This window comes from Aulostomus chinensis, chromosome 13 (genome assembly GCF_037954235.1).
Source record: "Aulostomus chinensis isolate RoL2024-O1b breed Wild chromosome 13, RoL_Achi_v1.0, whole genome shotgun sequence".
NCBI lineage: Eukaryota > Metazoa > Chordata > Actinopteri > Syngnathiformes > Aulostomidae > Aulostomus > Aulostomus chinensis.
Genome location: NC_141332.1, coordinates 14,507,013 through 14,524,772, shown reverse-complemented (window position 1 = coordinate 14,524,772; position 17,760 = coordinate 14,507,013). Strand labels below are relative to the sequence as shown.

Sequence of the window (17,760 nt, the reverse complement as noted above, 5' to 3'; positions counted from 1 at the left end):
CAAGTCCAGACACAAGCTGCTGTCAGACTTAGCCCAGCCAGATGCCTGCGCGCTCTGAGCACGCTGACACATACCTGTAGAGACGGGCTGGCTGGTTGCAACAGCAGGGCTTTAGTGGACGTGGAGGAGACGGTCAAGTGAGTGTAGACGTCCTCAATGGGAGAACAGGGTGTGTCATATCTTTTTGCTGCTGTGCTGAGAGTGAATTCCATTCCTGTATCATTAAGACTGCATTTCATTCTCTTACGATTAAAAAATACAAATGAAAATAAAAATTCCCCGTTAAAAGTAAAGCATTTCACTCTACTTATGTGTTAAGTATCAAACGTGAAAGTATTTGTTACGCTGCAGAGTGATTGGATTGTTTTTGCTGATGCATTAAGTGGTGGCAATGATAATGTACTTGCTAAAGTTAATTTAAACTTTTAGTCTCTTAAAGTAAAACTGAACTTAATACCAGAAAGAGCGGAGACACTTCAAACTTTCAGCCTCTTCCCTGTTCAGGTCCTGATTAAAGTACATGTCTTCAGGTCTGGACTCTCCTCAGTGGTGTGAGGTCTAGGAAAGATGTGACAGTGTGAAGTCCAGTTACTACAGCTTTGTTTTCTAGGGTGAAACATAAAAAAAAAATGGCCGCCTCACTCACACCATTTAAACCTCACCAGCTTCACAGTAACTCATTACCAAATTCTCCACGTTATTTTTTGTAGTTGATAAATCTTTTATTTTGGTTCAGAAAACATTGATATCCAAGATGGCGATATTTCTGCAATATAACATCAACACATCACGTGCCACCGCCAGTATAATGCAGAATTTTGTCAGTTATTTTCAGTAACCATCAAACTAGACATATTATTGGCCTCCAACATAAATTAATGCTGAACTCACTGAAATGAGCAAATGCCATTCATGGGGATCGCTAGTAGATCTGAGTGTGTGTTCGTGTAACATCTGTTTCTGGTGGGAGTGGGTGAGTGTTATTTTTGGGGTGCATGCAGAGGAGGAAGGGTGATCTGGTGTTTACTCTTTATTCCCTAGATGGATAGTGTGTCCCCAATCCTGCCAAATACTGGTCTTCAATTACCAGGAGGAAGAGAAAATTACACCAGAGCTTCCAACTGTCACTTTAGAGCTGGGCTTGGCTCTTGAAGAGAGGGGGTCTGATCTAATTACCCAGCCCCCTGAAAAGGCTCCAATAACACAGATAGCACCCAGGCAGAGAGGAGCACACACATACATATACAACAACTACAACAACAACAAAACAAATTTCATGCAGGAACAGAGCAACCAAAGATGATCAATGCATGCATGTCGCTTGCAATTCAAGGTTGAGAAAGAAGAGCTCCAGAGAGAGAGAGAGAGCGAGAGAGAGAGTAATAGAGAGGGAGAAAAAGAGGGAGAGAGAGAGAAAGAGACATGAAGGTCAGACTTCATTCAAAATGGAGAAATTATTCGGATTCTCCCTCCTCCTCCTGCCCCTCCTCCTATCTCAGAGAATATTGTGGCTCCTTTTGTGAGAGGACATATCCTTGTGCTATGGAGACTGACGTCCTCTTTTGTCAGGACGAGGAGTGTTCCACTCTGCAGCTCAATAGATGACATCGCATGGCCAGGAGGAGAAAGCTGCTGAGTGGAGGAAGAGAGGGATTTAAATCAGCCTGTTTTTCTCATGTCAATACCATCAATACGAGCTTAGCATTGCCTTCAAAGTTATCTCTGTCTCTTCTCCTGATCAGGCAGGGTAGCTCCTATGTTGAATGTGTGTGGATGTGCGTTACATTTAAATTAAGAGAGCGCTGTGGTCATGTGTTGGCACACTCTTTTCGCAGAGCCACTGCAGACATTTTATTTTCAAATTTGGCAGTGCCTGAGCAGTGAGAGACGAGCCTGCGTGCCATGTTTCCTCAGCTCAACATGGGCTCTCTATCCAAAATGGAGGTAGCCTCTCCATCTTAATTTAACGTCTAACTACAGTGGCTTCATTACAATATCTGTGAAGTTAAAGCTGATGTGTTATGAGTGTGGGTTTAATTAAGGAGCGTTCAGGTTCGTAACCTGCCTGTCGAAATCTCTCCCTGCGTTTGCTCTCTGCTGTGACGCTCCCTCGAAATGAGATTCTGTCTGGGAATTTGTGGTGGTTGTGTTATGTCCGTAAACAAGGTCATTTGGAATAAAGGTGCACAGGCTGCCTTAGGGGTCTACACACACACACACACACACACAGACACACACAGACGCACACATACATACACACATATATACACACACTGCCTGGGCTGAACTGTGAGGGAACATGCACGGGAAGAAAAAAAAACAGCCTTTTTTAGAACTCCATGTCCTATTAGCTCCGACGCAGAGCAAATGTAGCGTGTTTGAATCTGGGTGATCTGGTCGAGCGTGGCCTCTCCTCCGGCAGGTTGGGATGAGAGAGGGACCGGCCCTGATGTAGATGAAGAGCAAACAAGCCTGTGCTTCATGATCACTGCTGCTGCTGCTGCTGCTGCTGCTGCTGCTGCTGCCGCTGCTGCTGCTGCAGAGGTCCACGGCAGACACACTGCAGCAAAGATGAGGAGGAGGAGGAAGAAAGGCAAAGACGGGGAGGGAATCCTGCAGAGAAATCCTCATCTGTCTCTCCTCCTCGCTCCTTGTTTGCTGTTTAATAATTGTTAGTGTGGGTATCGGACGTGTGAGCAAGGCCAGGGGATGGAGCAGCAGCAGCAGCAGCAGCTCTTGATCAGTAATGCAGAGTCTCTCCTCAGACAAAAAAGCTTCGAGACTTCTGCTGATGATGTAGGTGGGCTATAAATAGTCTGTTATTTTTACCCCTGCCATTTTGGCCTCATTTTTGCTTTTCCCTTGTGCCTCCTCTGCTGCTGCGACGGTTTTGTGGCGGCAATGGTGACGATGGCGAGTGATGGCTGACTGGCTGGCAGGCATAAAATCCCAGTAAATTTTGGTCATAAACGGGTAAAATAGGACAGAAATAAGACTCCTGTGTTAATCCCCCGGTGCACCATGGCCCTGCTAACTGGCTCTTACATAAGAGCCCAGAGAGCAAGAAAAAGGAGGCAGAGACAAGAGAGGAAGTGTAAGAGAGGAAGACTGTGTTTCTCTACATCTCGGAAAATAAAATCCCAAACTTGCTTGGCTGGGCCCAGGGGAGCTGCAAATCTTATAGAGAAGGATTTCAAATAAACTTTTGCTCTTAATTATTAAAGACAAAGGGCTCTTCAAGATAAGTTTGTTGTTGGCGATGAAGTTAAGAGAAGAGAGATTTTCGATTTAGTTCCTGCTGCTTTCAGTAGCACCATTGTTTGTTCTTATTTGCTGAACAGGGAAGAGTTTTGAAACTGCTTTTGTTTTTCTGTTGAAATAAATTAATATAACCTTAATATATCAGAGCAGCCATCCTTTCATATTTATGGGTTGTGTTAGCTTGTGCATCAATTAGAGGAAGTATTTTATGGCATTAATGCATAGACATGATGAAGTTCAGCTGTCTGGGTATTTCAGTAAGCAATTTATGAAATGATTTATAGGAAATTAACTATATCATATTATGATTGCAATCAGGATTTTATGAAAACTGCCCACTTTTATTTGTTAAGTATTTTTTGCTATTCATGTAGATTATTGAATGTTTTCTAAAAACGAGTCAAATCCACCACTTTAGGGAGATGATCTGTCTTCGATGCAAACAACATATTCATTCTAGTGTGGAACTACTGAAGGCAGATAGCTGCTCCCTGTTATGAAAAAAATACTTGATTGAAAAATAAGTTGTGTTTCAGAATCATATTGAATATTTTCCATTATTGATAAACTCATATTTTTAATTGTTAAATTCAATTTATAGTTCTCAAAGTGGTTAAAAGCAAATGTTTTTTCTTTTACTTGGGTTCATGAAAATTAAGACCAGACAGAAATGTACAGCCACATCGAGTAGACATCTGGTTGTTATTTTTAGCCATGTTGCTAACAGCGCTAAAGGACCCGGTCTGAATGGCCATTTATTTACATATCCACTGATTTAGGTTGTTGCTTGGCTCTAAAAAAAAAAAAAAAAAAACCAACCCAGGAAAATTCTATTTGATTGTTGAAAGTCCAACTATCGGAGCACAAAATGAATGAATGCATACAGGACCAATATTTCTTGAATATTGTAATCTGGGTGCTCACAGATACTTTTAAAAGACAAAATGGACCATTAGTGCAATAAATAGATAAATAGATCTGACAGTAACCAGTAATGACAAGGAACCCCAAGGTCACAACAAATGCTTTAGCCTATACTGGGAATTCTCCCACAGGCTGCTCTTATTGTTAATGTTGGCATGATGCTATCATGTTTTATATCAATCAGTGTGTGTGTGTGTGTGTGTGTGTGTGTTTGTGTGTGTGAGTGTTGCTTTTGCATGTGTGTGATGGTCGGTCCTACCAGTGACGTCCCTGTGCTTCCATTATGATTCCAGTCTTTCTCAGACAGCCTCTGGGCTCTGGCCCGGCCGGCTGCCAGCCCGGCTCAGCCAGGGCCAGCGTGTCGTGTGTGTGTGTGTGTGTGTGTGTGTGTGTGTGTGTGTGTGTGTGTGTGTGTGTGTGTGTGTGTGTGTGTGTGTAAAAGTTTGTTGCACTGAGTGAACCTGTTGGCTCACACTCCACAGCTCTTCATACTAGAATTGCATGACTAGAGGATGAACTCTGTCTGATCTTTATATGGGACAAAAAAAAGAAACCAGTACTATGTCCCAGCACCATAACGTTTAGTGTTTCTCAAGTACCCCTAGTGGTACTTGGTAGTACTGCAAGGGGTACACAAGGAGATTTTTAAGAATAAAACATTTCTCTCCCAGAATGACATCATGAAACCCTCATACACCAATCAAGCCACATCTTTTTTTCTTTTAAACATAATTGTACAGCTACTTTGGAACATAATAGACATATGAAGTATATCTCTTCTTTCTGAGTAATGAAGTCTAAATGAACAATTGACAGTATTTAGTCAGAAAGGAGACATGTGAGTGCTCCAGGCCGTTTAGCTAACGGGAGGGCAGCTAAACTGTCTCGACGGAACCGAGGTTACGTTGACGAATGAAAGTGAATTGATTAAAATCAATACAGAAAATCTGTGCCAGAATTCATCTTAGATTTTATTGTTGTAGTTATAATATAAAAATCATAATTATTATACTAACCCAGTACAAGCAGTACATTTGCATCCAGGTTGGTGGTTAAAAGCTATGGCTAAAAACAAAGTGATAGTATGGCACTTAGTTAGCAAGGTTACCTCAATATACAGCGATGGCGCGCTTTGTAAAGAATCATTACAATGTGATATTGACTACTTTTTTTGTTTGCTTGTTGATCAATGAAAGTTTTTCCAAAGCCAAAATCTTTGTAGTGCTTCATCATCACGTCACAACAGTTTCTCTGTTCACACTGGAGCAGTGTTGTGGGGTAACTGCTCACCTCCAGCTTTTAACGTTTACTAGAGACTTTTTGTCATTTCTCCAGTAGGACATGATATAAACTTTAGATGCCCAGCATTGGTTTCTAGTTTGACTAGGACTCAATTATGAGGATGACGTTGTACTCAAAATAAACAAATATTTAGCTGCTTGAGAAAATCTTTATTAGCTGCTAGCGCTATTTTAAATTCATCTGCCTACGTTCACCTAAATTTTCCCTTGAGCAGAGTCGGCTGCAGGAGAATATGTATGAATGCATAAAGCAATCATACAAAAATTCCGTTATGTAAAAGTAATCAGTTGAGTAAAAGTATACTGCTGAAACTGCTCTGACAAGTAGACTTGTTCCCTCCCCTTGCCAGCCTGACTCTAGCATGTTTAAACTGGTGGTCTTGGTAACCACTGCAGGTGCTAATTTAGTCTAATATGACCTCCATGTAGCGATTATAGAAGAATGTTGCATCCTCCAGGAAAACAATTCTGCTGTCTTTTTCTGAATAGATGAGATTCCTCGAGAGCTTGAAATCATGGAAGCAATCACGTCCCGCCTGTTTAATTACATCCAGTTTTCTTTCATGGTATATATTTTTTTAGTTCGTTGAAATTGAGTCGCTAAATGACAACTTGAACCTCGCAGTACTTTACAGAATTTGGCATTCAGGCTGGCTACGGTGACTCAATAGACTATCAGGGGTTCACTAAAAAAAATGATCTACCGATTGATTACATTTGTCATTAACTAGTTTTTTTTATCCATCCATCCATTTTCTCTACCGCTTATCTGTTAAGGGTCGCGGGGGGGCTGGACCCTATCCCAGCTGTCATTGGGCGAGAGGCGGGGTTCACCCTGGACGGGTCGCCACACTGCCACAGGGCCATCAGGAGCAATTAGGGATTCAGTATCTTGCTCAAGGATACTTGGACACGGTCACAGGGGGAAGTGAGGATCGAACCAGCGACCCTTCGGTTGCTAGATGGCCACTCTACCTCTGAGCCATGCCGCCCCTTCTAGTTGCTTTGGGAAATAATATTTCGTGTGTGGCTAAATTACATGAACACATGCTGAATACATTCTGAAAGTCAAATGAAAAAGACTGTGTGGCTTGTACAGGATGAGATGAATTCTTTATTTTCCATCCTATTCTTTGTCTAGGATCACCACAACTGCAGCGTGCATGATGGACCTGCGCCGCTACCCGCTAGATGAGCAAAACTGCACCCTGGAGATCGAAAGCTGTAAGTACAGTTGTCCCTGACAACCAGCTCTCACTCCCACATGCAGACGTAGATTTAAACAGATCCCACGTACACATGCAGCTCTGAAATCTGGAGCTGTAGGTTTGAAAAGAGTGTGTCGGCCTGGATGCGGCAAGGTAGAAGGCAGGTTTGATAAGACTGCGTGTAAAATGCTGAGAAAGGCTGATGAGATATCAAGAGATACACATCAAGAAGAGGAACATCACTAATGACTCATTGACTGATAACATCCACCCTAATTAATTCAACTCCACGGGCGTCCTAAGGCTTGATTGGGTCCAGTGTTTCGGGGGGGTTCTGTTTGTAGATGCTATGTGCGGCACTCTCCTGAATTTGCTTCCATGTTTGTTCAGTAAAATGCTCATTTTTATGTAATTTTGTAATTTTATGTGATTCTCTGCTCTTAAGTGGGAGGAGGAGCATGAGAGAGAAAGCTGTATCTGTTGTGTCAGAATTGGTCTTTCTGGGTTTGAGCCCACAAAGCTCATGACGAGTGCGGGTCAGTACCACCTCTCTGCTCCTCTTCCATAATGCTCTCCATCTTTCTCCTCATCCCACCCTCTTTCAGTTTCTCATCTCTTGTCTTTGCAGCCTTCTTTTTTTTCTCCCAGTCTTTTTATCTCTCTCTCCATCACTCATGTTCCCTTTTTTCTCCTCCTCCTCCTCCTCCTCTCTCAGGCAGCCCAACACAAAATGCACTGACACACACACACACACACCAACACAGACTCCTTCACGCACGCACGCACGCACGCACGCACGCACACACACACACACACACACACACACACACACACACACACAAGAACACTCAGCTCCAGTTTTGATCACCAGACAGTATCTGCTCTCATATGGATTAACTGGCAGCGATTTTAACGTTGGAATCGCTTCATGCCAGAGCGTGCTATTTTATTCAGACTAATGAGCCCAGAGAACTCTCACTTCCCTTGATAAACTTGATACATTTTTAACTGACACAAGTCTTAAAACCCCTGATACATCAGCATCTGTGGCTCAGGCCACTGGTCTCACATGCTGAGCAATAATTGATTTCTACCTCTTCAATACTAAAGATCCATTGACTGCACACACGCAAATACACACCCTCATATGTGTGCATGTAGCCATTACAATGTGTCCATGTGTCGAACAGACAACAGAAGTGTAAAATGGTGATAAAATGCTGTCTCGCATTGCTCTTCTTGTTGAAATGTCCCTCCCAAAACTCCCCTCCTGACTGCAGCCTTTCACAGCTGATCAAAACTGAACTGAGTTGCACATCAAAACAGCAGCCTGGTGGACTCGGCCCTAATTGGGGTGATGTGTGGCTGCACAAGCCCGGTATGATGATAATGCAGATGGTAGCTGTCATGCAGTGAGAGCTGATGCACAACTCCATGTGTCACATCTGCAGCAGGGGTTTGATGCCCTGAAAACTGCAACAATTAGTGGTCAAACTGGTAAAACTTCTCTAATGATTAACTTACCCACGAATGTAACCCTAACAAAGCTTATATAGACATGATTTAGAGTTTTCTGATTGTTGAAATTTAGACTTAGTGGCTTGTTCTACCTTCAGCGTCCGAGGCAATGGTTGTACTGTTATGCTTCTATGTGTAGAGTGATACCTCACCTAAAATGGGGAGTTCGTAGTCACAAAAGTTGTCTTGAGTGCACAAAAAAAAATGTCCCCTCCTGCATGTATTTTTTTTTTGACTCCAGAATTCAGAACAAGTCAGGCACTGATATTTAGATTGAAGCTAATGGGGACTGATGGCTAATAGCTGCTAAACCACTCCAAATCTTCTTTTACAAACTCTCAAGCTCATCATGCAGTGGAATGCACATCATCTTCATCCAGCCGTATGCTTGGTGATCCACAAATTTATATGAGCTCACAAACAAATTACAATCCATTGGACTTCTGCCATGCCTCATAAATTGAGAGAAGTTCGTAGATAAATGTGAGATACAGTTGGACGGGTATGAACCTGCACTCGTCATCATCAAAGGAAATTATAACAAAAGAAAGCAACAGAAATGTATAAAAAAGTAAAGAAATCCAGATCCTGTTTATCTTACAGCTTCAGTTTGTTTTGAAGTCAATATGTTGTGATTTTACTGCTGATATCTCATCTTGTATTGTGTTCACAAAAGCACTGCATTGTCATCGTACATTGTGTAACACTTCAGAAACTCCAAATCCAAACTATGCCCATGTTTAGGGCCCACAAGGTGTTGCACGCATGCGCCACAGTTCATTTGGGATCAGCCTCACAGACGAAGTGCTTTTAATTGGTGCTGTTTCCTGTTCTATAGGTTAATATGTTTAATTAAAAAAAAAAAAAAAAAAAACTCCAGTAGGAACAAATGTACTCATGTCCCGATCGTTTTTGTACAACTTTGAAATCATTTGGAAGCAGATGTAACATTTTAACTTTGTGTTCTTCATTTGAATATTTGACCAACTAAACAAATTATCCCGACCTTAATGATACAAGATGTAAAACTGACTGACATCAGCTTCACTGATAGGGACAGTAAATCATTTAACCCTAGCGTGGCATTACACTCACTTTCACTAGAAAACAAGAGGGTATGCTCCTTATAGCCATTCAATTGTACTATAAATGCAATGTAAGGAAATGACCGACATAATTCATAGCTGTAAGATAATTGCGTCTGTATGTTTATAACTTTACCATGAAGACAATTAAAAATATGTGTGTTCATTGGAAAGGATTTGAGAGGGATGCTGAACTGTGGACGGAGCATTTTTCATCAGAATCATATTTTGCTGTAAATTTCTGCTGTTTTGTGTCAAGAGATTGATGTTTCCAAAGCTTCCAGCAAAGACTTTGAATGCATCACGGAGTAGGCAAATAAAAACCTGCGTGATTTTGCATTTACAGTCGGACTCTGTTTCTCTAAGTGTGCAGGCTTTCGGTTTCTCCTCTGCAGATGGTTACACCACAGATGATATCGAGTTTTACTGGCGAGGCGGAGACGGTGCCGTGTCCGGAGTCGACAGAATAGAGTTGCCACAGTTTTCTATTGTGGATTATAAACTCATCTCCAAGAATGTGGTCTTCTCCACAGGTACACTGAACAAAAAATATATGAATGTTCATATAGGGCTTTTTTGTTGTTGTTGTTGTTGTTGTTGTTGTTGTTTTAAAAACTGATTTAAAATCCCCCCCCCCCATAACATGTATTTGAGACAGATATGACAGGTTTCTCGTGTCAAGCATAAAAAGGTTTGAGTGGGCGTCATTGAGGAAAATCTATTTCTATTTTATTCTTCTCTCCCTCTTCCTCTTTTAGGTTCCTACCCCCGCCTGTCCCTCAGCTTCAAACTGAAGAGGAACATTGGTTACTTCATCCTGCAGACATACATGCCTTCCATCCTGATTACCATCCTCTCCTGGGTCTCCTTCTGGATCAACTACGACGCCTCAGCTGCCAGAGTGGCCCTGGGTAGGATCGCTGAACAATGACCCTGGGAAAAAGCCCAAAGCTAAATGATAATTCACATACATCAAGCCTTTAACACGTAGAGCACCACCATGTCTGTATGTTATTTTGTGCCATGAACCCACCTCTGTTTTGACTGCTCTTCTCATTAGCTCCGAGCATGTGAGTGATAGCAGTTTGTGATAGGCTGCCTGGCTAAATGTCTGTTGTTCCGAGATGACTATATGCATGACTCATGCAGAGAGAGAAGCGCTGCAGCTCGACCTTGAAGCGTGCTGTCTTTCTCTCTGCCTGTCTGTCTGTCTATCAGCGCTGCTCATTGGCCTCAGATCCCGGCACATCATGGTGAAATGACAGCCTATTTGAGACAATGAAAGGTGGCAACATTTGCTTAAAAGCACCTCTTTACATTTTACATCGATGCCAACGTAACGCTGCTACTAAAATGAGATGCCACAAAGCTCTTTGGTGTTAAACTTGGCAGGTCAGAGTCACAGAGAAAATGGCTTTGAGCTTTATGTGCGTTATTCTTGTCACACGCCATTTGTTTTTCAAAGTGCATGCAGGTTGGAGCTCCACATGGTTTGGAGGCTAACGCCAGCGTGCAGCAGACATGCAGCCCATGAGAGACCAAGCTTCATGACACTGCGGGGTTATTTATAATACGTGTGAATCTGACCAAATGCAGATTGTGCATGCAGATGACTAACGTATCAAACACAATGTGCGTATGTCAAAAAAGCAGGTGAATTGTGCTGTGACTAATAGCAGATGCTTGTAGCGGCTTTGCCTTCAATATAGCCCACAGTTTGATGCTTGTCCATTTGTATAAATAATTACATATAAACCTGAACCACACACAAACTACCTCTGGAGGTTGTGAGGATTTTTTTCCTCCACATTTGTTCACTTTCTTCAGGCTCGTCTGTTTAGCATAAATCATATGACACAAATGTGCATATGTGTTCATTATTCACACCTGAGCTCCATGATTTTTGACAAATACCAATAAAGCAAAACGAAACATGTTTAACCATGCAAATAGCTCCATGCCAACATTAGCATCCTAGCATGGTCACATGAAAGATTTAGTGGGTATGGTAGCCTATGTAGCATTTTCAACATCTGAAGTGTGAGCATGCTAATGTGCTGATTAGCGCAAAAACACAAAGTACAGTTCAGGCTGGTGGAAAGAATTTTACTGACATTTCATTGCAAGATAAATACAAAAATGACCTGATGATGGCGCTGCAAGCATGCGATGTTGAATAACAAATTTCATTTCATTCTAATTGTTGATCCATTTTTACTCAATAACCAAGACCTCTTCAGTCTTGTGGTGGTGGCACTTAATGGATGAGATTTATGTCGCCGTGGAAACACTCCCAATTTGATACAAATCAGATCCTGATTTGTGGTGGATGACAAATTCCCTGCCTCAACAATATCACATGGGTGGTGGTTGCAGTAAAGTCTGCATCAGGGGGCAGGTTGACTTTGCAGCAGGAGTCGGGTGTTTGAGTCGTGTTCTAGTCCTGTTTAGAACTCTGCTGTAAACAGATGTTCTCCTGGCTTTAACCAAGTGCTTTTTGTTCCTAAAGGTAACTTGGCAGTGGAAGCTGCGTATTTCAGTCACATTTACAGACCTGTGTTTGACTACTTTCACCCAAACCCTGATGTTTTCAGAACCGTATCTTTTTGTTGTGCCGAACCACACTTTGATTTAGGAAGCTGTTGTAAATGAATTATTAAAAGAAGTTCTCTAAACTTCAAAACAAAAGCTTCCACCATTACATATTGAAGCAGGAATTTACCATGAAAGAATGGTCACTGACCTTCACAGTGCTGGCACATCATTCTACAAGTTGTCGTGCTACCACCACACGAGACGGAGTAAAGAAGTCGTGGTCGTCTCATATTTTGTCTCTAACATCGGGTTGATTTGTTCAGCATTTGTTGGGATTTTTTTAGCGTGGACCAGCAGACTGCACGCTCTTCGTAGGATCTTGTCCGACCCTTCGTCAACTTGACCTGCTTATTTTATTCCGTGTACAGCTGATGGTAAAAAAATGTCATACAACCTTTAAAACGTGTGACTCCACTGATCTCCAGGAATCACCACGGTGCTGACCATGACCACCATCAACACGCACTTGCGAGAGACGCTCCCAAAGATCCCGTACGTGAAGGCTATAGACATGTACCTGATGGGGTGCTTTGTCTTCGTCTTCCTGGCCCTGCTGGAGTATGCCTTCGTCAACTACATCTTCTTTGGCCAGGGCCCACAGCGACAGAAGAAAGCGGCTGAGAAAGCAGCCACGGCTAACAATGAGAAGCTGAGACCCGACCCCAACAAGGTACACATGCGGCAAACCTCCTCGTTGTATTCGTTCTGTCAGTTAATGTGTGTGTTTGTTTCTGTGGGAACAAAATAACTTCTTTTCCTCAAGGTCAATGTGATGCTGTGATCAATGCTTGATGTCCTACTAGCTCTCCGTGTATCACTGGTTCTTGTGTATCAAACCTGATTACTCAGACTAGGATCTGAAAGAGTGAATGCAGAAGCAATGACTGGCTTATTTTTTTTTATCTCCATATTTCTGTGTCTCTCAAAGGGCAAGGCGCCTCGGAAAAATCACTGGCTGTGGCGCCAAAGCCTTTAAATTTCATTCAGCTGCTAAAGTTAGCAGGAACAACAACAACATAAAACAAATAAAACACCCTTTCCTTCTGAGTGTGGCAAGCTACGATTTTCCCAGAAGTAACAGTGCTGATTTTGTATGCTTGCAGTGGCTGGTGGGAAATGTAGTTCAGAGAGATGATGCTCTGTATGCCAGAATGAAACAGAGGGAAATTGACGCATATGACTCGATGTGGGATCCCATCTTTGTGGACGATGCCGCATTAGGACTAGGCGAGCAAAGAAATAAGGTACTGGAGGTTTTGAAAGTCAAAACTAACAATGTCATCAATCTGAATCAACCCAGATCAGAGGAAAATGCTGTAGTTTTTGTGCATTTCTTTGATTTCTATAGATTTTTTAAGGCAACTTTGATCATCACTCCCACCATTGTGTTTTTCCCTCTCTTGGTTTGCTCTTCATGCATTTTCCTGACAAACATGGCTTAGCAGTTTGATTTCTGCAGGCATGAATTAAATCTTAACTCCGGCTGCACTTCGAAATTGATCGGACCAAACACAAGATATTATTGTGTAGGCACAAATGTTGCAAACCTGAAAAGCAATTGATAAATCTCAGAAGACTGACTCAAGACATTTCACAAAAACAAAAAAAAGAGAGAAAAAAAGAGTTCATCTAATTGATAGTTTTGTGAATTGTGCCAAATCGCTTCAAAGTGAGTTTCACTAAAGCTCCATTTACAACGGGACAGGATTGGACTGCAGGAACAGAAGTCAGGCTATGGATGAAGAAATGTTGATCCGAATTCACTTCCCACAACGTCTTTCCTGACCTGCCCCGAACCTTTTTAGCCTCTCCTCCCATCTTTGCAAAGTCCCTAATATTTCTCTCAACCTGTCACATATTTTTTCCTTTGCTTTTCTCTTTATTTATTCAGTTTGTCTTGTGAATCGACAGAATTTTAACCACACTCTGGTTGAAATTCTGAGATGACAATGAAGACTTCTCCATGAGAATTAGTTTGTGGAGTGCGTTGTGCTCTTCCAGGAATGTGATTTCATAGTCGTGTGGTTGTATTATCACTCAGATATTGATTGACAGATGATCAATAGTTTAAAGTAGTGTTTTTTTTTAAAGTGCTTAAAATGTTTCCTCACTGTAAGTAACACAATTTTGACTCATTTGCATTATCCATTCTAGCACCTCATCAGTATTCTTACACAGTGAATTACTCACTGATCATTTTTGAGTAGTTTGAAGTTAAACCCATGTCCCTTTGGCAGTCTCTCCTCATGGCCCCACCTGTGTTTGCGCCCTCACACAGATGACCCCCGACGACAACATCCTGTTCAGCACCTTGGAGATGAAGAATGAAATGGGGGGTGCCGGGGATCTGTCCAGGGGCCTGGGAGCTCCCGGAGACCCCCGCAACACCATGCTGGCCTATGATAGCTCAACACTGCAGTACCGCAGGGCAGCCATGGCCCGCCAGAACTATGGCCACAGCGCCTTGGAGCGCCACGCCCAGAAGAAGTCACGCCTACGGAGACGGGCCTCTCAGCTTAAGGTGAACATCCCAGACTTGTCCGACGTGAACTCTATCGATAAGTGGTCCAGGATGATCTTCCCCACCGTCTTCTCCTTCTTCAACGTGGTCTACTGGCTCTATTACGTCCATTAAGCCCGGCGGCGCCCGGTGGCCATCTTGTGGCGAGCAGGAAAAGATGGGGGTGGGGGGTGGGGGTGGGATGGGTTGGGTTGGCGGGTGGCTTGAGAAAGGGAGGGAGGGGGATTTAGGCAAAAAGAGAGAGATCAAGAAAGAGGGATGATGTGCGAGAGTGAATGAGTGATAAACAGTGCACCAACTCTTTTTAGCTGGTTCATTAGAGAAAATGCGAGGCGAATGCAAAGACTTTCGGATGGACTGCAGCAGCACCCAACACTACAGTCAGCAGTGACTCTTCTAGGATTTGGGAAACACCTTCAAACGACTGACAAACACTCTCAAAAGAAGAACGAGTTTTAAAAAGACAGAAATGGTGCCTGTTCCAGAATTTCAATATATCACTAATATTTGTCATTCGTAGCTTACTCTCTGTGGATCAAATATTTATGCTTGTGTTTGCATATACTTTAAGGATTTGTTTTGTTTAGTATCTATTTACTTCGTAGCCGAGCTGTCTGCATCCAGGAAAGCTTTATAAATGATTTAAAGGAGTCATCCTTGAGTCTATTTTCCTATAATTACTGTATATCAAAAACATCCTTTAAACGCATGCTTATGTTTGATTTCATTTGCATCTCAGTCATAATGATGATGGAGCGCAAACTATTTTACTTTTGAAGTTATCCTGTCTAGCGAGAAGTTATCATTTTTGCAGCTTTGGCTTAGCGTGACCCACCTGGGTTGAGCGTCGCTGGAGGACAACAGGGGGCGCTCTTTTCTCTGGACATTCCCGTGGGGCTTTACTTACGACGGACGAAAAAAAAACTTCACCAGTTCGTTGAAGGCGCCGTGTCATCTGGTGAAAGAGCGGGACTGTCGGACATTGACGCTTTGGCCAGTTTTTCTCTTGCTTTTGCAGCTTTGACAGAATCCAATCCATTTCACCATGTGTTATGTTTTTATTTATTTGTCTTTTTTGTTTTGTTTTGAAGGGAACATTTGACTCTTTTTGCCATCGTGTGAAGAGCTTTAGAGGCGGAGAATGGCTTTAACGTGACTTAAGCTGGTGTAAGAATTTTGCTGATAGATAAGCTGAGTTTAGACTCTTTCATTGCAACCAGAGTTGCTGCATAAATATGGCAATCCACAATCATCATTATCAGTAGAACTGAACGATAGAAGTATGACGCGTTCCATTGTGGTTAGGTTTCTGTTCTGAAAACTGTAGATAAACATAAATCATGTTTAAAGAAAAAGAGATGATTCATTTTTATAAATCAATACTCACATTATGTGTAAATATTATGGATTTATTCTATTTAAATGGGTCTCTGTTGTTGTTTTGCAGTTGAATTACAGATCAAATGTTCCATTTAGTCGAAAAGAAAAGAGCAATTTAACTGAGGAAATAGAAAAACACAATTCACAACTTTGCTGACTATGTACTTTTGGGACTTTTCTCTCTTTTCTTTCTTTTTAAAGGACTCTTCAAGCACCTACTTGCTGAAACTAAAGCACTTCTAGACACCAGTGACTTTTGGGTCGATGTTTTGTTCTCCAGAAATGACTAAACAAGGACCCCACTATCCAGGCATTGAAGTCAGGCATATTTTGTACAAAGTTTATGTAAATTCCAATTGTAATATTTCATAAAGACTGTAAATATCTTGTGTAATGATTGTCAGCAATTATGAAGATGTATCTAAATTCAATTAAAACTTAATTCAGTCTATCACTTAAATATCAGAGTCGGCGGGTGGCAGTTTCATGTGTCGTGTGAATGCTCATGGCTGATTGAGTGTGTGAATGAGCGAGTGAACAACGGCGCTGAGAGCGAGGAGACAAGCGAGAGGAGCCGATGTGGGGGTGAATAGAGACGCGAGGGCTGCAGCTGGGGACTTTAGGCTGCATAATGGATGGAGAGGCAGAGGAGTTGGAGCGAGGGGCCGTGGTGGTCTGGGTTGAGATGGGCTCGGCTGGGGTCTGAGCGCAGGCCTCGGGGGACATTACTGCAGAGAGCCATAGTTATGGAGGCACTCTGTGGACTCAACTGTGGCTCCACAGGGCAGAGCGGCCGCTACAAAAAAAGGCAGAAAGAGAAAAAAATAAAAAGCAAAAGAGAAAAAGAGAGCCATCCATCCCTCAACCTGTCCCTGCATCCACCCTTCACTCAGCACTCAGTACTGCACTCACTTCCTGACCACTGTTGCATCCCATAAATGGATGCTTGTGAATATTTAATGTTGCAAAACACTGAATATTTAATATTTTAAAAGGGATTTTGTTCTTGCAGTGACTAATGTGCAGCTAATGTTTGATTTTGAACTTTTGAACACAGCGCAATACAATGATGGGTGTTTGGATCTCAGAAGAATATAAAGGATGAAAAAAACACCCAAAAAATAACAGTTTGGAGTTTGTTGAATGGTTCAGCCGAGCTTCAGACACACTTCAAATATGCGGAGCTTACGGAGATGGAGGGCAGATTAGCAGTGGTGTTTGAGCGAGCTGAAGCTGGAGTGTGTTTTTGAGATAACAGAAGAGACACAAGCACGCTCGGAATAGCTCTGCATGTGGCCTGTGTATGCATGTGTGTCCGTGTGTGTGAGTGTGTGTTTAATGCTTCTGGGAGTAAAATGTCAGTGCAAAACTCCCTAAAAAGGCAAAGTGGTGTAAAAACTGATGTAACTCGACATGTAACCTTGTTCCAGGTTCCTCCATGCATCGCTAAAAATCAGCTCCACGATGCTGTTCACCCTGAGTGTAACAGATGTATTATCTCAATGCAGTAGACAGATGGTTTGTGCTGAATTGCCCCCCCCCTCTCTTGCTCTCTCTCTCTCTTTCTATCTCCTTCAAAAAGGGCATTAGTGTTGACATGTAAGAGTGGAGGGAAAAGGCAGATGCTTTCGACTTTGTAGTGTTTCCATGTCACTGGACCTCTGCTCTGTGGAATTATGTGTGTGTTTTGTTTCCAAGAATGTGTTTTGTTATTTGTGTATATATGTGTGTATGGGGGGGTTGGGTGTGGGTGCGGGTGCGGGTGTGTATGTACAGACTCACAGCTGCGCCTCTGTGTTGTCGGGGTGCCAGCCAAGCAAAACCCATCCAGAGCTGATTGGGATGGGTGAGAGGGTGAGTGTGGTGCGCACACGCACACGCACACACACACACACACACACACACACACACACACACACACATCAAATCTGATGGAAAAAGCATGCTGCGCTGCCCGGGAGAGACAA

General features: G+C 42.5%; 1 protein-coding gene across 2 annotated transcripts in view; it reads left to right on the top strand.

Annotated features, from left to right (window-relative positions):
• The window catches only part of gabrb2a (gamma-aminobutyric acid type A receptor subunit beta2a), a 30,527-nt gene extending 15,948 nt beyond the window's left edge, over positions 1 to 14,579 (top strand). The window contains exons 5-10 of one of the 2 annotated variants that reach the window (XM_086221510.1): positions 6,628 to 6,710; positions 9,693 to 9,830; positions 10,056 to 10,208; positions 12,318 to 12,562; positions 12,996 to 13,136; positions 14,171 to 14,579. In XM_086221510.1, the coding sequence (XP_086077636.1) occupies positions 6,628 to 6,710; positions 9,693 to 9,830; positions 10,056 to 10,208; positions 12,318 to 12,562; positions 12,996 to 13,136; positions 14,171 to 14,527 (1,117 nt within the window). In that variant the 3' untranslated portion in view covers positions 14,528 to 14,579. The remainder of the gene's footprint in view (positions 1 to 6,627; positions 6,711 to 9,692; positions 9,831 to 10,055; positions 10,209 to 12,317; positions 12,563 to 12,995; positions 13,137 to 14,170) is intronic. The other variant, XM_086221511.1, reaches the window with a different exon arrangement.
• The last annotated feature ends 3,181 nt before the right edge of the window (positions 14,580 to 17,760 follow it).